The sequence below is a fragment of the Trematosphaeria pertusa genome (assembly GCF_010094035.1).
Source record: "Trematosphaeria pertusa strain CBS 122368 unplaced genomic scaffold BU26scaffold_11, whole genome shotgun sequence".
NCBI classification, from domain to species: Eukaryota; Fungi; Ascomycota; class Dothideomycetes; order Pleosporales; family Trematosphaeriaceae; genus Trematosphaeria; species Trematosphaeria pertusa.
Genome location: NW_022987222.1, coordinates 838,040 through 861,679, shown reverse-complemented (window position 1 = coordinate 861,679; position 23,640 = coordinate 838,040). Strand labels below are relative to the sequence as shown.

The 23,640-nt window shown below is 53.5% G+C and overlaps 14 protein-coding genes across 14 annotated transcripts; 7 read left to right on the top strand and 7 right to left on the bottom strand.

Moving 5' to 3' along the window:
• Positions 1-434: 434 nt before the first annotated feature.
• On the bottom strand, positions 435-2,106 carry BU26DRAFT_532759 (permease of the major facilitator superfamily; the record flags this gene model as incomplete). The annotated part of the gene is made up of 2 exons (XM_033831120.1): positions 435-1,587; positions 1,634-2,106. 2 exons carry the CDS (start codon positions 2,104-2,106, stop codon positions 435-437), a joined length of 1,626 nt encoding a protein of 541 aa, XP_033681117.1.
• A 376-nt stretch (positions 2,107-2,482) lies between these two features.
• Positions 2,483-4,028, top strand: BU26DRAFT_488982 (cytochrome P450; the record flags this gene model as incomplete). Its single annotated transcript, XM_033826006.1, has 2 exons — positions 2,483-2,678; positions 2,734-4,028. 2 exons carry the CDS (start codon positions 2,483-2,485, stop codon positions 4,026-4,028), a joined length of 1,491 nt encoding a protein of 496 aa, XP_033681116.1.
• A 492-nt stretch (positions 4,029-4,520) lies between these two features.
• BU26DRAFT_61872 (uncharacterized protein) lies at positions 4,521-5,839 on the bottom strand. Its single transcript, XM_033836113.1, has one exon. It carries the CDS (start codon positions 5,675-5,677, stop codon positions 4,643-4,645), a length of 1,035 nt encoding a protein of 344 aa, XP_033681115.1. The 5' UTR covers positions 5,678-5,839; the 3' UTR covers positions 4,521-4,642.
• A 630-nt stretch (positions 5,840-6,469) lies between these two features.
• Positions 6,470-8,203, bottom strand: BU26DRAFT_521596 (uncharacterized protein). The gene has a single exon (XM_033829576.1). It carries the CDS (start codon positions 8,165-8,167, stop codon positions 6,644-6,646), a length of 1,524 nt encoding a protein of 507 aa, XP_033681114.1. The 5' UTR covers positions 8,168-8,203; the 3' UTR covers positions 6,470-6,643.
• A 942-nt stretch (positions 8,204-9,145) lies between these two features.
• Positions 9,146-10,983, top strand: BU26DRAFT_542049 (cytochrome P450; the record flags this gene model as incomplete). Its single annotated transcript, XM_033831623.1, has 5 exons — positions 9,146-9,362; positions 9,458-10,062; positions 10,138-10,437; positions 10,486-10,649; positions 10,701-10,983. The coding sequence occupies 5 exons, from the start codon at positions 9,146-9,148 to the stop codon at positions 10,873-10,875; spliced, it is 1,461 nt and encodes a 486-aa protein (XP_033681113.1). The 3' UTR covers positions 10,876-10,983.
• A 271-nt stretch (positions 10,984-11,254) lies between these two features.
• BU26DRAFT_61854 (uncharacterized protein) lies at positions 11,255-12,002 on the top strand. The gene is made up of 3 exons (XM_033836112.1): positions 11,255-11,329; positions 11,476-11,891; positions 11,946-12,002. The coding sequence occupies exon 2, from the start codon at positions 11,656-11,658 to the stop codon at positions 11,860-11,862; it is 207 nt and encodes a 68-aa protein (XP_033681112.1). The 5' UTR covers positions 11,255-11,329; positions 11,476-11,655; the 3' UTR covers positions 11,863-11,891; positions 11,946-12,002.
• Positions 12,003-12,171: 169 nt separating this feature from the next.
• Positions 12,172-12,984, bottom strand: BU26DRAFT_395261 (uncharacterized protein; the record flags this gene model as incomplete). Its single annotated transcript, XM_033822741.1, has 1 exon — positions 12,172-12,984. A coding segment is annotated over one exon (813 nt), but the record flags the coding sequence as incomplete, so codon positions are not given.
• A 751-nt stretch (positions 12,985-13,735) lies between these two features.
• BU26DRAFT_577614 (uncharacterized protein) lies at positions 13,736-14,739 on the top strand (the record flags this gene model as incomplete). Its single annotated transcript, XM_033834405.1, has 1 exon — positions 13,736-14,739. The coding sequence occupies exon 1, from the start codon at positions 13,774-13,776 to the stop codon at positions 14,737-14,739; it is 966 nt and encodes a 321-aa protein (XP_033681110.1). The 5' UTR covers positions 13,736-13,773.
• Positions 14,740-14,979: 240 nt separating this feature from the next.
• Positions 14,980-15,633, top strand: BU26DRAFT_553063 (uncharacterized protein; the record flags this gene model as incomplete). The annotated part of the gene is made up of 1 exon (XM_033832187.1): positions 14,980-15,633. Exon 1 carries the CDS (start codon positions 15,169-15,171, stop codon positions 15,631-15,633), a length of 465 nt encoding a protein of 154 aa, XP_033681109.1. The 5' UTR covers positions 14,980-15,168.
• Positions 15,634-16,366: 733 nt separating this feature from the next.
• On the bottom strand, positions 16,367-18,352 carry BU26DRAFT_61809 (uncharacterized protein). The gene is made up of 3 exons (XM_033836111.1): positions 18,326-18,352; positions 18,169-18,252; positions 16,367-17,967 (listed from the first exon to the last, which is right to left on the bottom strand). Exon 3 carries the CDS (start codon positions 17,933-17,935, stop codon positions 16,532-16,534), a length of 1,404 nt encoding a protein of 467 aa, XP_033681108.1. The 5' UTR covers positions 17,936-17,967; positions 18,169-18,252; positions 18,326-18,352; the 3' UTR covers positions 16,367-16,531.
• Positions 18,353-18,370: 18 nt separating this feature from the next.
• Positions 18,371-20,400, top strand: BU26DRAFT_521593 (Scramblase-domain-containing protein). Its single transcript, XM_033829575.1, has one exon. The coding sequence runs from the start codon at positions 18,496-18,498 to the stop codon at positions 20,314-20,316; it is 1,821 nt and encodes a 606-aa protein (XP_033681107.1). The 5' UTR covers positions 18,371-18,495; the 3' UTR covers positions 20,317-20,400.
• Positions 20,401-20,843: 443 nt separating this feature from the next.
• On the top strand, positions 20,844-21,424 carry BU26DRAFT_507735 (ubiquitin-conjugating enzyme; the record flags this gene model as incomplete). Its single annotated transcript, XM_033827022.1, has 2 exons — positions 20,844-21,087; positions 21,171-21,424. The coding sequence occupies 2 exons, from the start codon at positions 20,844-20,846 to the stop codon at positions 21,422-21,424; spliced, it is 498 nt and encodes a 165-aa protein (XP_033681106.1).
• Positions 21,425-21,749: 325 nt separating this feature from the next.
• Positions 21,750-22,930, bottom strand: BU26DRAFT_410328 (sulfite oxidase-like protein; the record flags this gene model as incomplete). The annotated part of the gene is made up of 2 exons (XM_033822927.1): positions 21,750-22,794; positions 22,869-22,930. Coding segments are annotated over 2 exons (1,107 nt in total), but the record flags the coding sequence as incomplete, so codon positions are not given.
• On the bottom strand, positions 22,737-23,386 carry BU26DRAFT_61792 (uncharacterized protein). Its single transcript, XM_033836110.1, has 2 exons — positions 22,869-23,386; positions 22,737-22,794 (listed from the first exon to the last, which is right to left on the bottom strand). The coding sequence occupies exon 1, from the start codon at positions 23,292-23,294 to the stop codon at positions 22,944-22,946; it is 351 nt and encodes a 116-aa protein (XP_033681104.1). The 5' UTR covers positions 23,295-23,386; the 3' UTR covers positions 22,737-22,794; positions 22,869-22,943.
• Between the last annotated feature and the right edge of the window lie 254 nt (positions 23,387-23,640).

Sequence of the window (23,640 nt, the reverse complement as noted above, 5' to 3'; positions counted from 1 at the left end):
AATACAGTTAAGTGCGGCATCTCCACTCCCAAGCTATTTCCCTTCTCCAATGCGCACCAAGGTAACGGGGCGCCGCAGCCAGTGGGAAAGCCTTAATATTCGGCGTCCGAACTCTAAAAATGCCAGAAGTCCGAGGAGACCGAAGGGCTAAGTTACCCTATGAGCAGTCACATCCATGATGTGATCCGAAACGTCATAATGCGTTTCGTGGACGAGATTGAAGGGGCATTGCGGCATGAACGCCAAGCCAGAATTCATAGATTATCTCATTAGAATGCTGTATGGGCATGCATATTCGAAATATTCCATTTTTCAATCTAGCATTACTTGAATATGTGAACGTCTTACTCTTCCGAAATGCATCCTCTCCGATTCACCTCTTCGGGCAACATAGGACCCCTCCTGAAGTTCCATCGCGAAATACATCAGCCCCCCTACTTCACCTCAGCTTGCTCTACTAGCATTTTGTTATTCTGGACGCTAACTTGGACCTTCGCATCCCTCTGCCCACGCTCGCCGTCGCCCGCCGGCTCGTTCTTATTTTCCCCATCCTTCTTGATTGGAATCCATTCAGTGCCGAGGGATCCGATCATACTAAGTGCACCCAACGCAATACCAATATAGTAGGTCTGGGTGACGGACCTGCTATAAGCCTCAAGAAAGTCTGTGTGCAAATTTGACGGAACCTTGGAGATGACCGTCGTGACGCCTCCACCATTGAGCAAAATGCGTATGTCGAGGTCCGGCAACACCGCTGACACGTTTCTTTTCAGTTGGTTCTTGAAGACGTTTTGCGCAATCGCGATGAAGACGGCGCCAAAAAGGTTTTGGACCAGGGTGATCAAAGCAGTTCCAATCGGCACCTCATCCTCAATGAGGATGTTCTGGATGACTACCAATGGACACTGGATGCCCAAGCCAATACCGAAGCCGAGCAACGCCTGGTATCCAATCCATTCCGAAGATGGAGTATCTGGTCGGAAGGTGCTTAGCAGTCCGATTGCAATTGGTATGATGATCGATGAGCCATCCATGAGGGGAGTATAGTAGCCGGTGATTTCGGTTAACATTCCGGAGATGATGGCAAAGATGATGAATCCCAGTATCAGTGGAATAACTCTAACACCAGACTGGAAAGCCGAAACTTGCTGAATGCCCTGAAACCAAATGGGAAGGTAATAAACCATTACCACAAAAACGGAGAATGTGCAGACAGCGTACCAGGTCGTGAATGCGATACTTCGCGAGCGGAAAATCGATCCTGGGACCGTGCAAGTCTTAGGCGTGAAGTGTTGAACGGCGACGAAAGCGGCGGAGAAAAGGCCGGATAAGATCAGCAGTACAATGATCCTTGGGCTCGACCAAGTATAGGTAGATCCTCCCCATTGCAAGGCGAGGAGTAGCGTGATAATCGCAGGTACGAGAGTAAGTACCCCCGGGAAGTCAAGTTGCTTGAGGAGCTCTACCCCACGCATTGCCTTGTACTTCGGGTCTTGCGGCAAATCGATGAAAATTGTGACGATGGCGAACGTGACCACACCGAGGGGTAGGTTGATATAGAAGCACCACCTCCACGTAACCTTGTCACTGTGCGCCGTTAGTGAGGTTCGCGTAAGTATTACCGTTTCCTTACGAGAATACTCCACCAACGAAAGGCCCAGCAATGGCTGCCACGCCCATCGCTGCACCTAACATTCCTATGTAGCGTGGACGTGTCTCTAGGGGAGCGGAACGAGCGAGGATAATGACGGCCCCAGAATATAGGCCAGCCGCGCCCACACCGGCAATGGCACGGCCAGCTATGAATGCGCCTGAGTTAGGTGCAGTGGCACAAATCAAAGATCCCAGCTCAAAGATAGCAACTGCACAGAGATAGACGATTTTGATGGAGAAAATGGTGAACATCTTTCCAAAGAGTAGCTGGAACGCGCTCGACGTGAATAGGTAGGCTGCGACATACCAACCCACGTCTCCAAGGCTATTGAAGTTGTCCGTGATCTTTGGTATGGCAGTCGCGATGATTGTCTGATCCAGTCCGTAGAGGAAGACGGCGAGCGCTAGGCTAAAGACGATGCATATAAGTCTAAATGAAGTAGGATACTGCATCATCCTCATGGAGTCGAGCTCTTGGTTGGACATTGTTTTCTGTGTAAGCGGAGTGTAGCTCAAAGCGACTTCGCGGAACAGGAAAATGGAGTGCGTCAGGAAAGTGTTGAGGAGGCGTTTGAGCGGCATCCAAGAATGGGATCTATGGTCACGTGAGCGGAGGGATTCCGGAGAGATTGAAGAGTTCCGTTCTCGTTTGGGATTTCATCCACTCAGCCGGTGCAGACGTGCTGCTGTGCCGCAAAGGCATTCGGCCGGTCACCGGTCGGTTGCCAGCGTATATGAAGCTCGCGTCGAAGGCAACAGCACCGCTAGAACCTTGGAACCGAACAGGCCGATTTGCGTGCGAACGAAGGAGCTCAAGCGATCTCTTACCATGGGCCTGTCAGTAATTCTCGGCGCTGTATTGGGCGTCATTCTCGTGTTGATACTGTACCGGCTATGCTTGCACCCTCTCGCAGGCATTCCGGGTCCGAAGTTGGCCGCCGTGTCAGTACTGTATGAGATGTACTATGACCTTGTGAAAGGCGGACGTCTGCCTTGGAAGCTAAGAGAGCTACACGATGCATACGGTATGTCTAAGCAAATTTGTATCTTTAACTTATCTTCCGCTAACGCCTTTGTTAGGACCAATTGTCCGCATCGGACCAAACGAGGTCCATATTCGCGATTCCGGCTTCACACCGCGCTTCTTTTCTTCGGCGAGTTCCAACCGACTGGACAAATATGCACCCCACCGACGGCAGCTGGGCATCACCAAATCCACGATCAGCACCGTGCAATCTGACCTACACCAGCGACGGCGCGAAGCCCTTGCGCCGTTCCTGTCTAGCGCCCGGATCGGATCATATACCTCCGTTATTTTATGCAAGATCGAAAACATCGCATCGCGATTTGAGAAATGTCGTCTCTTAGGCGAGGTTGCCGAGTTACGATTGTTCTTTTTGTACATGGTTACGGACATCATCACAGAAATCGCATTCCCTGAAGGGACGAATCTATTAGCACATGAAGAGCTGGACAAGGGATACTATACTTTCCAGAAGGCTGGACAGGCAAAGCTCCTCTGGTTCAAGCATTTCCCCATCATATGGACCCTACTCAAAAACATGCCACCATCTTGGCTTTTGAGGATGGCACCACAGGCATCCGTTGCGGTACACTGGGAAATAGCAAACAAACGGCTTGTCATGGACATATTATCAGGCAACCGCAACGTCGATAGGCGAACTGTTATTCATCACCTAGCTGCGAGCTCGCTTCCTTCGTCTGAGAAGGGCTTCGACCGCATCTGGGAGGAATCAACATCATTCCTGGGTGCCGGAGGTGAGACGGTTGTGAATGCTCTCTGCACCACGATATTCCACGTACTTAAAGACGATAAGATTACCCAGAGACTTGCCGAGGAGGTGAAAGCTGCTGTTCCAGATCCGTCGCGAATACCATCAGCGCAAGTTCTCGCATCTCTGCCCTATCTCTCGGCCGTTATCCAGGAAGGCCAGAGGAAGGCCCTCGGAATTACCTCTCGAATTATCCGCGTGGACAATAAGTCGTCAATCTCCTATGGCTCATATGTGCTCCCGCAAGGCACGGCCGTCTCCCTTAGCTCGCTATTGGAAAACAATGATCCTACCATGTTTCCGAATCCTGAAGAGTTCATACCCGAGCGTTGGCTGGAAGGGAGAGCAGATAGCTCTCTAAAAGAGATGAAGAAGCAAGTGATTACATTTGGCGGTGGTCCGAGGAAGTGCTTAGGCGAGCATTTAGCCCAGGCAGAGATACTTTTGGTGCTTACAGTGCTATTCAGGCGGTTTCGGCTTAGACTATATAGGACGAGTGACATGGACGTGGCTCCTATGTATGACTCGCTTCTACCCAAACAGTGGGAAGGAAGCAAAGGACTTCGTGTAACGGTCCCATAGATAGAAGGAACGATAGCAGCGATTCTCTTCGGGTCTTTCAAGCCCTTCTATGCGGCCCATACGTCACTGTACTCTATTCCTTGGTTTAGCCTCGGCCTGATGGTAATCTTAGGTGCCACCTCGTCTTGAAAGCCCTACAGCGAGCATCAGAGCTTATACTCAAAGTAAAGACGCTGGCAGGTCTTGGAGGGAGGGAGCCTCATCACATAGATACTTTGCCTCAAAATCAAGAGAAGTGCTTTGCGGATCTCGAGAGTAGAGTGGAGTGCTTGACTGATAGAGTCAGTAGCGCGAGGTAGGTTCGAGCAGCTTATATATAGCCTTTCACGAGAGCTAGGGCGGCCCGCAATAAACAGCTGAAGCATTGAAGTAAGCGTTAGAATAAGGACAGTCAGTCTCTCTATTTGCAAGCTTACAAAACCCTTGCTGGCTTATCGCCTGACAGGCCCTTAAAGTTTTGTCATACGCTTTCATTTATTATAGGAAGAGCATTGGCTTATTCCATGCCTTGTCATAGGGCTAAACCCTGGGGTCCTGTTCATAAGCTGGCCACCCAATCAGTGGCATCCGAAGACCGCATATCCATCGCAACCACCTTGTATCCCTTTCTCGAATCAACCCTCAACCCACTCCTGTCCAATTCCATCGCTTGAAATGGGCTTCGTCTTAACGGTCTGCAAGAGTTGCAGAGGATGATACGGCTCATTGTGAGCCCAGCGGGACTTGCTTACTATCCCCGCCTCCCCCATCAGCCCACCCATACCCATAAGGTCGTACCGATACGAGAACTCATAATCTCGGCCCAACTTGTAATGCGACCGCGCCTTATTTTTCGTGTTCTCGGCATATTCATACTTGCGTCCCTGCATAAGCCGGCGCCGCCCTCGAGCCCTCTCCTCGAGCTCCTTTGCCTTATCGCCGCGGAAATCCCAAGCAATGACAACGGTTTTGACGCGGATAGGCCGTAGTTGGCAAGTCCGTCCTACATAAAGTCTGAATTTCTCATCAGAATGATGGAGGATGTTGAGATACAGCTTCATCAGGGCATCTGCCACATAGCGCAGCCAAGGCATTGAGCGGTTGGTGATGGCAGTCATCGACGAGTATATATTTTCGAATTCGGGAAAGACGTAGGAGCGCAGAGATTTGCGGGCGGTTGCTATGTCGCTTTTAGATAGGACCGTTAGCTTGTCGAGATAGAGGCTCAGGAGGGGGTGTAGGTGCTCGAAGCGTTCCCGGCCCAGAGCCGCAGGCGGTAGCAGGATGGTAACTGCTGTCAGGGCATTCCACTCCGGAAGTAGAGGGACAACCGAAATCTCCATCGTGTAGTTCGCGGCTAGGCGCTTTGGTAGCCCGGCCTTGTATTTCTCAGGAAACAAGGCGAGGAACTTCTTCAGCCGTTTCGCAGCCACCTCGTTCATCTCTTCACTTGCGTCCTTGCAAGACAGCAGAAGGCCCTTCCATTCTTCCCCACCCGCGAGCGGCATCAGATCCATGTACTCATAGATCATGACACGGATGTCGTAGTTGAGGAAGCCGGCATAAGCTTGGGGCGGCTTGGATTCGACATTGTTCAATGCGACGTCAACGCGCGACTTCTTAGGCATGGGTTGGGGGGCAATTGAGGTGCGTGCTTTGCGTTTGGCCATGGTTGCGGAAGTTGCATGTTCTGTGAGGGCGTTGTGGAGAAGAACCTGCAACTGGCAAGAAGATCGCGCGTTTTATAGTTGAGCAAGCAGTAGGTCAGTGCACACTCAATGCATCGCCGGACGTCATTTCGCGCACCGGGAGATCTTCAAACTCTAGGAGCAAGAGAACGCCTCCGGGAAAGCGACGCAGATCTTTGAATACGACTCGACCTCGTCACAAAGCAGATGCGAGCATTATACATCTGTAAGCCCCACAAAGGTCTCTGGAGTGTTAAAATGTGAAACCGGAATATGATCGAGCCATAGCTTATGTTTTATGGAGCTGTTATTGAAGGCCTCGTGCTCGAGGAAGAACTCTCGTCCCGTACTTCGAGTCTTTACGTAAGCCATTCGCTCTGCTCTGTTTCGACTCTCCTATTCTCGGCATCACATCGTATTCTTCCTCTCCTCCCACCAAATATTAGTAAACCCTCAACAACACAAAGATAGATACGTACCGGAAACCACTGCTTCCTCCCTGCAGGTTCATCCTCGACGAACTGCTGCCAAACGCTATCGCTCGTAAACGCCGTCAACTTGTTGTTCACATACATCATCTTCCGTAACGCTAAGTACGCCCCCCACCTACCCCGACGAGCTCACAAAGCTACACTCGCCTTGGAGTCCTCGCCCAGCCGCCATCTTGTACCTAATTATACTCACCCTGTGTCTCTCATACGTCGGTGCATGGATCTCGCTGTAATGAATTATAAAGTTTAGGAAGGGGATGTAAAACGAAACCAGATTCGTGAACGAGAGAAGAGCAATCATCATTTGAGAGGAGTTGTAAGCCTACCTAGTAGATGAGCAAGAGGGAGAGCGACCCAGAACTCCAACGTATTCCACGAGCATATACCTATCACACCTAGATACCAACCCAATGAAATCCTCGTACGCCAAACGATATGATCATACATACATCGTTCCTCAGCTGGACCAAAACCAGCCTTTCTTCTTCTCGCCGTCTTTCTTCGGCGCGGACGGGAACTGTGCCTCCTGCATAGCCTTCCAAGGGTCTTGTTGCTGCTTATCGGCATCTTGGCCGCGCTGCGTGTGCAATGTTTCTGAGCTTTCTTCTCGGCCATCGGCGAAGCGCTTTTTTAGCACGACCTTGGTCGTTACTGTTCCGTCAGGGGCTACCGTACGCTCCGTCGTTGTGAGAGTAGATAAGATCGAGGAGCGGCCATCCTTCGCAAACTCTGCCGGCGCAGACACTGGACCGAGCAAGCGCTCGTAGGCATCCAGTTCTGTCTCCGGCATGCCCTCCGACCACTTCTCTTGCTCGACCTTGGGAGAAGGAGGTTCGTCGTGCTGATCCTCATGGTCGTGGCTGTACTCATAACTAGGCTCCTCACTCATCTCTTCGCCTTCCCAAGGTACTCTCTTCGGATACACTGGTCCACTGTGCCGTGGACCACCCTCAGGGCGTGCGAACTTGGGGTCCCAGAAGCGGCGCGCCCACTGACTGTAACTCATATTGCTTGACTGGCCAAGCTCCTTTGGCGAAATGAGCGGTGCTCCTCTTTCGGCGCGGACGAGGTCCTCGTATGCGTCTCTCCACTGTACACCGGCTCCCTTGAGATCCTCGCTATTTTCTAAAGCGGCCGGGGAATACGAGCGCTCGTTGAACGTAAAGGACCTGGGAAACATCATGCGGTTGACCTCGTCTGCTATCATGTCTGTGAGCTCGTCGAATATTGTGACTGATCGATCGTTTGCCGGGGCTGTTTGACTGGGTGCATCGGCTGGCGGCGGCCAGTTGAATGACCACCTCCATACTTTGGGCTCCCCTTCCTCGCTCCGAGGCAACTCTTCGTTCATGCGCTTCTTGATCTCCTCCCACTTGGCGTGGATCTGCTGCCACTCGTCTTCCGCCTGTTTCGCATCCTCTTCGTTCCTGCGGCGCCATCGCCGACACACCCGCCTATGATGCGATCTTTCTTCCGAAGAGTGGTCCTCCTCGTCGAAAGGCCTTGGAAACCCCCAGCTCCACGACCAGCCCCATTGCTGGCCTTTCTCGTTGCCGACCTTCTCCACCAGCTCGGCGTGCTTCCGTGAGTCCGCCTTCTCTCCCGTGGTCCTCCTGGCTCTTTCAACTATTTCCTTCCTGAGCGCATCCGCCTGGCGATCAAGCTGCATAAGCTCTTCTCCCTTCTCCAGCACCGCCTGTAGGTCGCCGACCCGGTAGAGCTCGCGCCCTTCGGATCGCAGCTTTGCCATCTCCTCTTCGAGCTTGAACAGTTTGTTGCATTGTCCCTTGTGCGCACGGCCGAACAGACACTGTTCGCGGGCGTGGTGTGCGTTGTTGAAGTTCGCGATAGTCGCCGGTAGTGTGAATACCGTGTTCAGCAGGGAGGAGGCTTGAGAGTCTGCGAAGCGGCGGAAGGCGATAAAGGGATTGTCTTCGGGGCGATTTTCGTCGCGGCGCGGGTCATCATTGTTGGGAGGCATTTTGTATGCGCGTGAAGGATGATGGTGGTTGATGAGTGACGGTTGACGTCTGATGGCGGGGCGGAGCTCTCAATGGTGGAGTGAATGATGTCTACGCGTTAACGTGGCCTGTGCGCATCGGCGTCGGAGGGCATCTAAGCGCCGGCCCGAACCGACTAAACCAACCGTTCATGTCCAGCCATCTCTCCTCCACGCTCCCATCTCAAAACTCGCTGCCATGACTTACCCAGTACACTATGGCGGACAAGTCCCGAGGCTGGCATCTCAGTTTGCCGAGATGAAAAGAGTGCGGCAGCTCAAGCGATACACGAGCCGGTGCTCAAGCCCCCTTCACGTCCTGACATTACACACCGATCACTCCCCTCAGCTACACCGAAGCGGCTCGGTCTAGACCCATCGGCCCAGTCGTCCCGCATGGTCGGTATCAATTCTCAAGGCCTATTGGACTTGGCCTGCAGTTGATGGGCTTGCCGGCAGGGCTGAAGCCACCTCCCTTGAGTTCTTTCAACCATGCCATTCCACACTGATGTGCATCGTATTCCGGTTTATGAAGCTTCGGATTGACCTTCCATTCCTTAACGACCTCACTCCTCTACACTCCGTAACGCATATCTCCCCCTTGCGTCAAACCTACGTCCGCTTATGCAATGAATCCCGCGGACCGAATGCTCTTCACCATGGCACATCTCAAGAGCCGCGAACCAGGCTGCGCCGTAAGGCGCCACAAGATGTCGTTGGCCCCGCGCTCCTATGTGTAGTTGGTAGATGCGGTTGATTGGCTGGTTATACGCCACTCAGAAGTGAGGGGTGAACTCCGTCGCTAACTAAATCAATTGGTTGCAGGAGCGGGAAGGCATGCCCTACACAAACTGGTGAACATGGCGGCAGAAGAGACTGAAAAGCCTGTCCCCTTCGAATTGCATATAACGCCCGATGCTTCTTTGCATTCGATACTACTGAACAGACAAAGCCGATGCGATGACGATTCTAACTCTAGCTCAGTTCATCGAGCTTGCTGGACTATCTAGTATCCTTTACATCATTTCACTTGCCATTTATCGTCTCTACTTTCATCCTCTCGCAGGATTTCCAGGACCAAAGCTCGCTGCTGCCACTCAGCTGTACGAGCTCTATTTCGATCTCTTCAAACGCGGACAGTTCATCTGGGAACTTCAACGTATGCACAAGCAGTACGGTATGTCTTTCAGCTCGCCATGGCTCTCCAGCAGTTTCCTCAACGGAATTTCTCTCGAGCAAAACTATTTGTATTTCCACTAACATTTTTTCCAGGCCCAATCATCCGTATCAATCCAGATGAACTCCACATCAATGATCCCGAATACTACGATACCATTTACTCGGGTGCCAGCCACAAACGCGACAGATACGAAAAGTGGCAGACGGTGTCCGGTACAACGCAGAGCGTGTTTGGAACCACGGAACACGACCTTCATCGGCCAAGGCGCGCCGCCTTGAACCCATTCTTCGCGAAACGATCTGTTGTCCGCCTTGAGCCCCGCATCACCAACAAGGTTTCCGTGCTATGTGAAAGGCTTGCTCAAGCACTAAATGAAGGCACGATCCTTGAGCTTTGTGCTGTGTTCGTGGCGCTGACAACCGATGTGATTTCTGACTACTGCTTCGGAGAAAGCTACGAGTATCTACTCCAACGAGACTTCAAGAAGGATTGGAAGGAGACCATGGAAACGCTAGCCGAGGGTGGTGTCTTCCGACGTACAGTACCCTGGCTGGTCCGTTTAATGCAGCGTCTGCCGCACGCCTCCGTCCTTAGGCTCATGCCAACCATGAAGCTGCTGATCGACTTGGAGAAGGACATCTCCAGGAAAGTCGAGGCCATTATGTCAAGAACCTGCAGTGCAGAAGACAAAGAAACCGTGGAGGAGAAAGACAGCATCTTCAAAGAGTTGAGAGACAACGCGGACCTTCCCCCAGTAGAGAAGAGCGTATAGCGGCTAACAGAGGAAGGCATCATACTGATTGGTGCCGGGAGCGAGACGACGGGGAAGGCGCTGGCGTACACGACGTTTTACATTCTCGATACTCCAGGCGTCCTCCAAAAGCTGAGAGATGAGCTTACGAATGCGACACCGCACAGCACGGACATTCCAACTTGGACTGAGCTAGAAAAGCTTCCATATCTGACCGGAGTGGTCATGGAAGGGTTGCGGTTGTCGTTCGGCCTTACTACCCGGCTGCCAAGAGTCCCTCATGAAGCCCTTATTTACGGCGACTGGGTCATTCCTCCTCGGGTAAGTAATCATGTGCACGAATAGAGCCACACCTACTAACGATGATAGACTGTTGTCAGCTCAACCACGTTCTTCATCTCCACGAACCCTGACATCTTCCCCAAACCCTTCGCGTTTAAGCCTGAGCGGTGGGTGCGGAAGGATGAGCGACATAGGCTGAATAAGTACATCACGAACTTTAGTAAAGGAACAAGAGCTTGTTTAGGGATCAAGTAGGTCGTGCGATCACGCATCTAAGGAACGGGAAACTGATTGGAGGGCAGTCTGTCCTATGCGGAATTGTACCTGACGATCGCAGCGGTGTTTAGAAGGTTCGACTTTGAGTTGTATGAGACGACTGTGGACGATGTGCGGATGGTGAGAGATGCGACGTTCCCAGCGCCCAAGGCCGACTCGCAGGGTGTTAGGGTCATAGTCAAGCGCGAGGTCGAGGTTTAAGGCGCTATAGAATTCAGGTCCTTTATGCTGCAAGCGGTGAGAGTTACAATTCTTCCTATTTCCTTTCCAGCATGGACTCCCCTGCATGTAATATGTTTTCTTTAGCGTTCCAACATTCCTGCACATCAATATATGTTTCCTCAGCGCATAATCTTGGTTTCCTTGGCCGCTCTTCCTCGCCGCATCCCGTGACCCATCCAAAACCTATCCAAGCCAGTCCTCCGCTCGACAAAACCCTCAGCCCAGCCCAATTGCATGATCAACATCGCCCCTGTCCCACCGACGTCACCATGCGAGCCAAGCCGCCAAGCGATCCAAGCCGCAATACGAAACATCAAACAACGCGCTCCGCCACCGCTTCCGCCTCTGTTTAAAGGCCCAAGGAGCGGAGAGTGCGGAAGACAAGGCTTGGGCACAGTGCTGGTACGACCCAAGCTGTCACAGCAAAACAACTGTATGCGAATCTTAGAGTCTGGTTGGGGTACGGCGCCTCGACCGTTCCTTGGGACGTTGTTTCGGGAGCGTCAGCGCCGTCTTTGTGCGTTCTTGGGTTGTTTAGTTGATGGCTCGGCTTTGCTTGCTGACCGTGGATCCATATAGTGTGCTTGGAGCTAGATTGGGCCGCGATCGGTACCACGATAATCCCCGCGGTACTATATAAACTGCTTGAGCCGCTCTTTACTCTCTGAGCCGCTGCGTCGATCCTCCACAACAAACAAATACAGCATCCCATCTCTCTCAATCCTCCTCTTCCGTACACCAAATCGGACTATTTCTAACATGCGCCTCACCGTCGTCATCACGACACTGATCGTCGCCCTTACTTCCGCCCTTCCCGACCCCACGCCCCAGGGCTACACGGGGCCTTGCTCGGTGACAGACTGCGGGGTTAGTCATTTGGATTGCAGGAACAAGGGCAACTTGTGTGTGCCATGGCCGAGCACGGATCCGGCGCTCAGAAAGGGATGCACGTGTAGTCTGGGGTAGAGAGGATGCAGACGGCTGAAGGGGAGAAGGTGAGTAGAGAATAAGTGGGAAGGGGTTTCGTGGCTGCGCTTATGTGTATTTAGGGAAAACAACGGCGAGATGGAAAAGAGACACTTGAGCGTTACAAAGGACGAATGATACCAGCATATTACAATCGCTGTATCTTGCATTACTCCAGTCAAAAGTTCTCTATGGCTAGTACTTTTCTGCTCCCATTATCTTTGTCCCCGTTCTTCGACCATCTTCAGCCCCTCTATCTTATGGCGGCACTATCCCCAGCTTGCAACCTCGCAGATCCTCCCCCTCTCCATTTTCCTCGTCCAGGTCCTTAAGCCAAAACACCAAACTCGGCCACCTCCAAACATCCTTCCCATTCTCCGCGTAAAACACACTCACCTTATCCACCGTCTTCCGCCCCAGCTGCCTCCTATGCTGAGCTAGCAACCACGCCGTCCCACCGCCATTCGGCGTTCCCAAGATCGCTTGTCCCTCCTCACTCTCCATCCCCAACGTGATCCCAGGCCAGATGTCCAGCTTTTCTATGCCCTGCTTGGCCAGGACGTGCTTGAGGACCGATATAGTGGCCATGTTCTGGATCGCATAACGAATGATGTAGTGGAGATTCGGTGGGACGTAGACAGCTGGCTTTAGGAGCTGCAGAAAAGCGATATCGGACCAGTGATGTAGCGGTGGGTAAGTCGTCACAGGTGGATCGTGCAGGACGCCCGTGTACGCGGGCGCGTGGTTCGAATACGCGATGAGGACCCCCTGTTCGCTGCTCACGAGCTGGTGGAAGTGTGCTTCCGTTGCGGGATACTGGGTCTCATCTACCACGCAGTCCTCGGCATGCACATGTTGCATTGAGACGTTCTTCCCGTCTTCGTGGGCTAGCTTGTCGTCTACACCGAGGCTGCGCAGACATTTCTGAAGAGGGGCGATGGTGGGGCGTGGGGTGGAGGATGCGAGCTGGTCGACGTATCCGTGATTTTCTAGGTCTGGGTAGGTTGTGAATGGGCTTTGGGTTGGGGGTTGGGGTGAGGTGAGGAGGTGGAGGAGGTGCTGGCCTTTAAGCACTGCTTCTGTGTATTCGAGAGCGGCCATGGATTGGAGGGCGGGCGCTGGGTTGAGGAGATGGAGAAGAGGAGTTAGCCTTTGCACGGTGGTCAGGCATTGAGAAGTAAGGCCCGTTGGTTTGCGCGAAGGCAAACGCCGCTCGCTTTACATGGTTGTGAAGACCTCTCACTTTAGCAGACGGTGGGTGCACACCGCGGAGTGAATGCTAGAAAATGACATTTAGCAGCGATGTTTTCCTTCTGCCACTTCCTTCATCTTCTCTTTTCACTACATCTGTCGGCGCTGTAAGCTAAGATTTGGAAGAGTGGAGCCTGTGTAGAGAAAATGGATCCACTTTAACTAATTTCTAGCATATCTAAACCCCAGAACTCTTTCTGAGGCGTTAGCCATCTACAATGAGTCCGGTTCGCGAAGGGCCTTTCACAGAGTTCTGTGACCTGTCCCCAAGCTAAGTCATTCAGCACAACCTAGCTCGCGCTCACCTCGCTCTTCCAACCCAATTGCAAGTTAAGTTGAATGACTTCTCCACAAGGCCACACTCTCAATGCTTTTTGAGGGCCAAATGTATTGCGAAAGGAAAGAAACTGCTCCAATTGACGCTTGCCGAGGTGCGGGACTTTGGTCCAGAGCCTCGTTACAGCGACGCCTTATTCGCTACTCTCACCCAAACAAGGAAGTGAAAGAGCCGCCCGGCTAGCTGCGCAGATGCGCCTAGTGTCCCGCCCATTAAATTGCTCCCGCCGGAGCTCGACAACGCACCACCTCACTCGACGTACCAGCAAAGCAACCACGCCCGCGCGGGAGCTAATCGAACCGCAAAACCTCCATTCAGGCCAGATGTCGTTCTTCGAGCGCCTGAATTACGATGTGCGTGTCCTCGTCTACGAGCACATGGACGATATCCCGCCTCTGGGTCCGGGAGCCATTTACTCGGGCTTCATTCTTGCGTGCCACCAAGCCAAACGAGAAGTGGAAGAAGCCGCGGCAAAGGCGGTCAGCAAGCTCTTGAAACATTGCAAAGACGAATGCGCCGCCGGGCGCGAGGACGGGCAGGTATTCTCCTGGCCGTGTATCGACATTGGGATTCCGACAATCACGGCAGCCAGCAACTTTACTCAGCTTCGCACGATCACAATCACCCTTCCATTCTCGGCCCTACAGGGGTTCGGCGGTTCCTACGACGTTCAGGGGTTTCACGGAGTGTTTTGGCCACTCTATCCCATATTCAGCAAATACTTCCAGAAGGTGTCCGTCCAGCTCATTGACCTTCCAAGTCACCTTCCAAGTCGTAAGCCTTTGGATCGTGAATATTTCCGTGACTGGGTGAGAGAGTTGCTCAGCGACATAGCTGCTGAGATCCCCTTCTCTCGGTCTCGCGGCTTTGGCTTTCTTGCCAATGACAAAGCAAGAAAAGCTGCGAAATATGCGGCGCCCATCAAAACCAAGCATATCTCCTTCTACTGGGATACCCGTGACGGGGCAGATAGGGCCGAAGACGTGGAGTTGCGGGGCGTGCGCTATCGATACGATGCCGACGAGAGGAAGAAGTTGGGTAAGGAGCTGAATTCGCAACTGCCCATGCAGTACAGGGTCAGCGACGAAAAGGGGAAGGTGGAAGAATGGGGGCTAGTCAGCACCAATTGGTGGTCGCTTTCTAAACGTGAGAACCCGCGCGTCTTACTTGGCCAGGAAGAGGGCTTCACGCACACGGAGTGGCAGTTCTGTTATAGTAGCGGAATTGGAGGCAAGATCAAGCCAGACATTGAGAAGATGCAAGAGACGATTGGGGACGACTGGGCTTGAAACGATTCGGGCGACTCCGAGAATGAGACTGAAGATAAAGAAGAGGGAGACGGAAGACGAAGGAGCCTTGGAACAGACGTGGTCTGCGGGGCGCAAGAAGACGACGGAATGACAGTGGGTGAGTAGGAACCTGCGGCTGCGCAGTGTAGAGCAAGCTGGAGTGGTCTAATCACCCTAGATTCTGGGGCGATTCTGATAAGGATAGTGAGGCATTACATGTCTAAACCAGAATTTAATAGTCCTAAATTCAGCGCGGCGACTGTGACTTCGAAGTCGTGTATGTGAAAAGGAGACAGTGAAAAGGAGACAGTGAAAGGTGAAAAGAAGACAGGTACTGACCTTCTCAGACCCGTGTTCCCTTCTCGCTCTCTTAAAATCCTCGATAAAAGCAGCTCCGTAGCCTCTTTGGCAACCGCAAAAGCAACCGCGATGTCTACATCGACCTCAATCACAACGCCCCCCCAAGAGGGACCCTTCTTCTCCCACCTGAACTACGACGTGCGCATCACCACCTACGAGCACATCGACGACCTCCCGCCATTCGCCCGACAAACCGAGTTCGCCGGCTTCTTCCTCTCCTGCCGGCAGGCAAAGCAGGAACTAGAGGAAGCCGCAACCTTGCGTCTCACGAAGTACTTGAACCAATTCAAAGCCGAGTTCGAGCAAAAGACCGGATTCACAGTCGGCATCCCTACAATCTCTACATTCTACGACCTCCGCGTTCTCAAGATCAATCTCCCCTTCGCTGCCATCCAGGACAAAAACTGCTCGTCGTTCTCTCCAGGCGTCCTCGGTGCTCTCCTTCCACTCTCCACCAAGTTCTTCGACAAACTGTACATGCAGTTTGTCTACGATCCTGAGCCGATCCCACACCGTCGAGCGCGCATATCTTAGTATTAGAGTAGAGATAGCGCTCCATAAAATCGCCGCAGTGATTCAACGCTGCAATTGCGGCGTCGAGAACGTCGTTGTCGTCCTCGGCGACGATGACCTCGCGGAACTGTTTGCCTTCTCCCCACACACAACCCGTAGGAGGATCCCCGACAAGCTCATGCAGCGCATCAACACGAAGCAGATATCCATTGCGTGGGACTTGCGCTATAAGCAAGAAGGCGCAGGCATCGATGTCCCGCTGAATGGTCGCCGATTCGGGTGTGACGAGCTTCCTTCTTTCTATTATATTCACGACGGTGCGAAGGAGGTTGGAGAGACGGGATTGGTTAGCAAGGCCCGATGGCCGCTGAGCGAGCGAGAGCAGGTGTCGAAGCTGTTCTGGTCTAATGAAGTCGTGCATTACTGTTCCAGCCTTGGGCTGGGTGGGGAGATTGAGGAGGCGTTGGAGATTTGAAGAAGCGCTGGACATTCCGTCCATCTTCCTCAAAAAAGAGTGACGCTCACGAGCTACGATGCCTTGGTAGGGATCAAGGGACGGAATGGGTAAGGAATAGGCTCGAGTCCACATACTCCGAGCATAGCAAAGAGATATGCATCGGACCGCTTGAAATAAGCTTGTCCACACGCCCTCACACAGAACGACAACCCATCGTGACCAAGTTTGTTTGCGTCCTTGGCGAGGACTAGTGAATTCCGATCTTTCACATTCCTACGTGAATAGACATCTCTCCCGTGCCCATCCCGACGGCAGTGAAGTGGTGTGGATCGCCTTCGGATCTATCCTAGTACATCAATACCACCGTCGCTTACGTCATTTCGAAGACATTGATGCCCACGAATTGAGGGTGGGCCAACGTGGAGCAGGGTTCTGCGCGGGGGCCTTCTTGCGGCTAGCCACTCAATCCCGATTCCGATTGGGAGACCACCTTCTAAACACGAATTCCCTAACCGAGTAGCTCTTCAAGATTTTGCCGACGTCTAGCTTCGAGACCGGCTTTTCGCGGCCCTCATCCCAGGGTGGCGGTATTTCCACATACACCAGCATCAGGGTCTTGTGTACCTGACTTTGCACCCTGTTTAGGCGGTGAAACCACCACCAATCCTTCTTCTCCTTCTTTTTGCACTCTGCTACCCGCTCAGGACTCTCAGACCAGTAAGGATGCGAATAAGATGGAACGATCATGATGGCAAATTCGGCGTGGTGGAAGGCTGGGCCGCGGAGATAGAGGAGATAATCGCAGGCGAACTTTATGCCCGGACGGACAACCCAGCCCAGAGAGCGGAAGTGGTGAAAGACGACGTACTTTAGTAGGAATGGGTTGTCGGGAGGGATGGGTGAACCTGCTGACCGGTCAAGAAGTTCGGGGCAACTGAGTGCTCCAACGCGCCATGAATATAAGCTTTGTAGATGTGCCTCGGCGTGGGACGGAAGAGGAAATTCGGAGTAGGTACAGAAGAGGTGTAGAAGGTATGACGAATTATTTGGTGGATCGGCGTCCTGGCAGATGTCAAGAACCCCCAGGACGTAGTTCAAGAAGAACGCTTCTTCGAACGTAAGTTGAAGATGTTCTTGATCCCCAATCTCTGCACCGAAGGACGGCATCTCCTCAGCGATAACTCTATTAACTTCTTCGATGATGGAAGGGTTCTCGACTGCGGCAACGTCTCCTAAGGGAACACCAGCATCCGCAGGGTACAGCGTCCCTCTCGGCGATTCGGTCACACTGCCGTTCTCCACTAACTCTTCAAGATCTGTCTCGGCATCGAGCTTTCCCTCTTCACGCATTTGCTGTTCGATAGCTTCCCGCTGGGCTTTTGCCCTCTCTAGCTTGAATTGTCGACGCTCTTCCCGCCTGGCTCGAGTGACTTCTTCGCTGGTGGTCGCGGCCTCAATGCCCCGCTTTCGCTTCTCTTGATCGAGCCATCGAGGCTCACTTCGACTGAGCGAGCCAGAGCCCCAGAAGCCTTGCTCCCACAGTGCGCGGATCGATTTTGGGTCGGTGACATGGATGGATTGCGTTTCCGGTGAGAAATAGGCTTTGTGGACGACTGAGTGAGACCTTGGAGGCCAGAGGGAATGAGAGAGCAAAGTGATTGCAATCCTTACAATCGAGATTGGATTGTGCGGAATGAATACGGGAAGCGGATAGACTTCAAGAGGAAGAGGTTTCGAATGAACCTCATTGTAGTTAGGGCGCTTTGGCCGTGGCTTCCTCACTTCAGTATTTGATCGACTCTGAGGCGATGAGTTGCCTTTCAACGGCTGCGCATCCGACGCTTGAATCTGAACGCTCGCCGCCATATCCGGCTCAGCCCCGCTGTGCTGGTATGAATCTGCTTTGGAAGTGAGTACGAGGATCGTGAGGGTAGAGCGAGGTGCAGCGAGTTTTATGAAGCTCTCAGATACCGTTGTAGTCTATTAAATTCGAGACAGCATAGAACACAGGATCAGGCAAGTGAATGACTGGTCCGGCGTCTGATATGGAAATCTAAGTTCATCATGAAATGAGCGTAGAAGGAGAAATTTGCACTTACAGAGCTATGTAGCGTTGCCACCTTAGTTGTTGATGGTAGAGCACATGTTTGCGAAGGGAGATAGTGAGGTTGTGGAGTGCAAAGCTGGCAGAGTCAGAACCTTCATGGTTCTCGCGGAGCGCCAAGCCTTTCTGAATTCTGATTGGTTTGCCCATACCTCTTTCTCGGGGCACCCATTGACACCCTCAAAGCGCAACATCGGTCTGAGCCATAGCACCTTCTTCCATGACACTGCTGTAGAAATTGCCAGTAAGACGAGCTTTCCCAGGAGCTCGTGGATCTCGATGATGTAATCATGAACGAGCTTAGCTCAGGCTCCGGACGAAAATGCTGCATATCTCATCAACGCCACTCAAGGGATCGCGCACAGACGGTCTCTCACTTCTTCATAGAGCACTTATTCAGACAACATTTACATCCTGGCAAGTAATAATGCTATCCACCGCTCGGTGGTCGTTGCGACTACCACGACAGTGCAATCGAGCTATCTCCACTCGAAACAAGGCTCCACTTCTCGGGCCCCGTGGCTCTCTTCGTCGAACCCCTCCTCCGCAGAGAACAATACCCGGAAATCCGTGGTACTCGTCCAGGCAACCACAGCAGCCGCCGTCCTCGAATAAGCCTGAGAATCGGGCGCCCAACAAGCCTTCGCAATCTCCCCCGAACGAGCCGTCCAAAGTCGAAGCCGTATCTCACGCTCTCGCACAAACGCCCGACGCCGACAACAACCTCGTCACGCCCGTGCACATACCCGAAGATGCCAATGGCGTCCTCAAGGAGACCCACCCCGCGATGCGGATATTGGAGAATTCGGCGATTGTGGTGCAACGGCAACTGGAGATGATGAACGTGTTGATGGGATTCGAGCAAGCGAACCGATATGTGATAATGGATCCGCATGGGAATCATATTGGATACCTAGCGGAGCAAGAGCATGGATTGGGTAATGCTATGGCGCGGCAGATGTTTAGGACGCATCGGAGCTTCACGACGCATGTCTTTGACCGGGAAGAGAAGGAGGTGCTGAGGTTCCATAGGCCATTCAGCTGGATAAGCTCGCGGATACGCGTGTATGATGCCATAGGGAAGGATATGAGCGCATACACCTCGTCGGTCGCGCTGCAGGGCACGAGCGCGAAGAGTGTGGTCAATCAGACAAACGCCAGCGTATCAAGCCTGCCGTTGTCTGAGATGAGAGTCATCGGTTCCGCAGAGCAAGAATGGGCGCCCTTACGACGGAAATACAACCTTTTCCTTGCTCGCCATCTCGAAGACATGTCTACTGAACCTGGAACTCCGCAGCTGACATCTGGCGATCTACCGTTGTCAAAATCCAAATCCCTCACGGTTGCAGAAGGTGACAACCGCGAGATTGGCATGATACAGTTCGCACGCGTCGATGAGCCCTTCCTTTCCTGGGACTTCAGCTTGATGTCAGAAGACGGGCGTCTAATAGGCTCGGTCAACCGCAACTTTGCAGGTTTTGCCCGAGAATTATTCACAGACACTGGCGTATATGCGCTCAGAATGGATGCCGCGGGACTGGCTGGCGAGCCGTCGCATCTCATCTCCCGTACTGGAGAGAAAGGAAAGCCGTCGCTAGAGGGAGATCCTGGTATGACGCTCGATCAGCGCGCTGTCATGCTCGCGACAGCTGTCAGCGTGGATTTCGACTACTTCAGCCGGCATAGCGGATCAGGCGGTATGTGGCCCATGTGGATACCGTGGTGGGGCGGAGAAGCGGCTGGTGGTGCTGCTGCCGGCGAGGCGGCCGGCGCTGGTGCTGCGGGGGCCGGTGCTGTTGGTGCCGCTAGCGAAACAGGTATTGCGAGCGAAGCTGGAGCCGCCGCACGAGGCTTGGGATCCGCTGAGGGATGGGCAGCTGGCGCGGGCACGATGGCAGGCTATGAAGCAATGCAGAGGTCGAGAGAGGCAAGACAGCAGCAACAAGAGGAAGCCGATCCTCAGTCGCCACAAGCGGGAGAACAACCGCCCTACCCTCCAGAGCAACAAGGCGCTCAGTCGGAAGAGGATATATGGAACCACGATGATGACCCTTGGGGCAGTGGAGGCTCAGGCGGGGGCGGAGGGGATGGTGGAACTGGAGGTGGAGGAGGAGGCGGATCTGACTGGAGCGACTGGTTCTAAACACGTATCATGACTCATGCACTGTACAATTATCATGTCAAGATAACAGAGGCCTCAGACGCCAGACGGCCTGGTTAGAAGTAATCATTGGAAACCAACTTAAATTTCTAATCCGTTGCAAGCATAATTCCAGCGAATCCCTATCCGCCTGCCCCTCGATAGCTTAACCCAAAATAGAATCATTCCACGAAGACAAAGGACCCGGGACCGCGGGATGCTTAAGATCGCCACACTCATGAATGCACCATCACGTGGACTAGCGCGCGGGCCATCAGATTCCCGCTAGTGAGATCGGCGCCATGACCGAACACCGACCATCTACATTTCCGTTCACTTTCCGCAGCGCTCACCAGACCCAGAACCACGATTTCGAATCCCACAAAGCAGCTCCTGGGCATACCGCTCGCAAGATTCTTCCGTCCTCTCCCAACTAACGTTTCCTCCCCGCCGAGTCCTCCCAGAATCCCGCCGAGCTCCCACCGTGACAAACCCCCAGCACTCCACTCCACCGCTCTCCCCCGTCAACCATGAACTCCTGGGGCTCGAAACGCCTCTTCAAAGAATACAGAGGCCTCTCGTCGGACCCGCCGGACGGCATAACCGCAGGCCCTGTCTCAGAAGACGACATGTTCGTCTGGGAAGCGCTGATCCAAGGACCCGAGGGCACGCCGTTCGAAGGCGGCGTCTTCCCCGCGGAGTTGAAGTTCCCGAAGGATTATCCACTCGCGCCGCCGAAGATGCGGTTTTTGGTCGAGATGTGGCATCCGAACGGTATGTATACGATCTCGACCCCCACCCGGCGCTCGCTCGAGCTCGGAATATAGCATTGTTCTTGTGCTAACAAAGTGTGGTAGTATACCCTAATGGCGAAGTATGCATATCGATCCTACATCCTCCCGGCGATGACCCGCACCACTACGAGCAAGCCTCCGAGCGCTGGTCGCCCATACAAAGCGTGGAGAAGATATTGATCAGCGTGATGAGCATGCTGGCGGAGCCGAACGATGAGAGCCCTGCGAACGTGGATGCGGCACGCATGTGGAGGGATAAGAGGGCGGATTATGAGAAGATTGTTAGGGACAATGTGAGGAAGAGTCTGGGGCTGTGAGGAAGCAGTACATGGATGGGTTTCGGGCGGTTTGATTCAGACATTGCATGGCATGCGCGGAGTTGGTGGTCTTGGATTCTGGGAGCAATACAGAGGCTTGGGTAGATCTGTTGTGGTGGGCTCATTTTGCGTTCATAGATGGATGTGCTTGTGCTGTTCATATTGGTTCTCATTCAGTGAGTGGGCACCCGATGCGTCGCTAATCAAGAATATACGGCATCCCCCAAAACGCCACAGACCGCATAACCAAGGGCTAGTTTATGCAACAAATCTGCATCAACTCCTTTCCGCGCCGTCGAAGCTACAGGCGTCCCGTGAGCTTCTCTACGACTTCAAGCTCCGTCACCTCCCCGTAGCCATTGTACGCCACGCCCCTGAAATTCCACTGCGGACATCGCTCCTGCGTGTTCCCGCTCTTATCAGTCGCTCGGCTCAGGATCATCTTGTCCTTGCCCTTGTCAATCCGTACACGCGCCCGCCACAAGCACCATGCCCACTTCAGCTCTCCCTGATCGGCGTCATGGCTCCCGAGCAACTCAGCATCTCGCCAGCTATTGCCGCCGTCGACGCTGACTTCCACTCTCGTGATGGGTCCGTCCGAGCCAGAGGGCAGTGCGTAGCCCTTCACCTCGATTGATCCATCCTCCTCGAGCTGCACCGTGGAGTTGGATTTCGGGACCCCGATTACAGAGTTGATGGGCATGTCCTGGATCGCGGGCACTCTGTCCCACCACTTCTCCGCCTCCTCTTTCGTATCTGCCTCCGGGGGCAGGATCTTGTAATCGTGTCGCTGGTAGTAATTATTGCATTCAGTCATCTGCACCGTAATCCGATCGAGCCACTTCACACTGCGCGCGCCCGCGATGCCCGGCGTGACGATCCTGACCGGTGCCCCGTGATTCGGCGGGAGCGGCTTGCCGTTCATCTCCAGCGCGACCAAGATGGCGGACTCAGCGTCCATCGCCCTCGTCAGCGGAATACTCGCGCCATACCACTCGTCGTCCTGCACGGGCGTCTGGAAGCAAGCAAACGCCACATGCGCGTCCTTCCACTTCTCCTTTTCCACCCTGACGCCCGCTTTTTCCAGCACGTCTTTGAGCAGCGGACCGCTCCACTGGCAGTTCATGACGGCGCCGTCGAACCAGTCGACGCCGCAGACTTCCTTGAGCTTCGTGCGCATCGTGTGGCGGCGGTTGCCGGCGCATTGCAGGGCGCAGATGAGCGAGTGCTGTGGGAGCGCTTTGAGGTCTTGTATGGAGAGGGAGAGTTCGCGGTGGACGAGGCCGTAGACGGAGACGCGGTGGCTGTCGGCGTCGAGATGCGGGATTGGGCCGTGGTTTCTGTCATAGCCGCCGGACTCGGTTATGAAACTGCTATTTGTTAATCCCCTGGCCTCTTCCAGGGTTCTTTTCTTTGATAAATGAACGAATTCGGAGTGGATTACCTTGAAACTAGCTTCTCCAGCTCCGGCTCGCGGTTCAGCGGCTTCTCGACTGAATACTCCAGCTAGCCAATGACGTCAGCGCGTCTGCACAAACACACTACCGCATTCGGACAATTGTATAGCACGTACTTGGGCCATTGCTGTGGTTGCGCTGCTGCTTTGGTGCTGGCGGCGATTGCGTGATTGCTGGGGTGAAGGATTAGACGACGGATGATTGTGGGGTGGGGTAGCTTTTAGCGGGGTCGCTGCCGATGATGTAACGGGCGATATACCTAGGTAGTCGGCGACGAGCCGATGCTGATGGTCGGCGAGGGAGCGCTTAGGTGCGGGTCCGCATGGGCATCGACGACTGTGTAAGGAGAGCAGGAGGCTGGGGTTGCTGTCGGAGAGGGGAAGAATAGTGCTGAGGAGAGGAGTTTGCGACATTCCGAGGTGTTCTGACGCGATTTTGCTTCGTTGAGCTGGCGTTGCACGTCACGGTTTTCATCGTGTACATATCCTCAAGCTTAGATATGAACCCCTATTATACTTTGCAGCGTATTGGTGTTCAATGCTCTAGGGCAATTCAGAAGCCGCGTGGTATCTCTGTCGCAAACAATCGACGGGGCAAACTCGGCATGCTTCGATTATTGGTTCAAATGATATCCAATCCTGATGGTAGCCTTTCTTCTTGATCTTCATTTGTTTGCTTTGGCCTCCTGTGTAGTGTACAACCTGCACAGACGAACCCAAAAGACAGTGCAGCCCCCTCAGCATGATTTATGTATCCGCT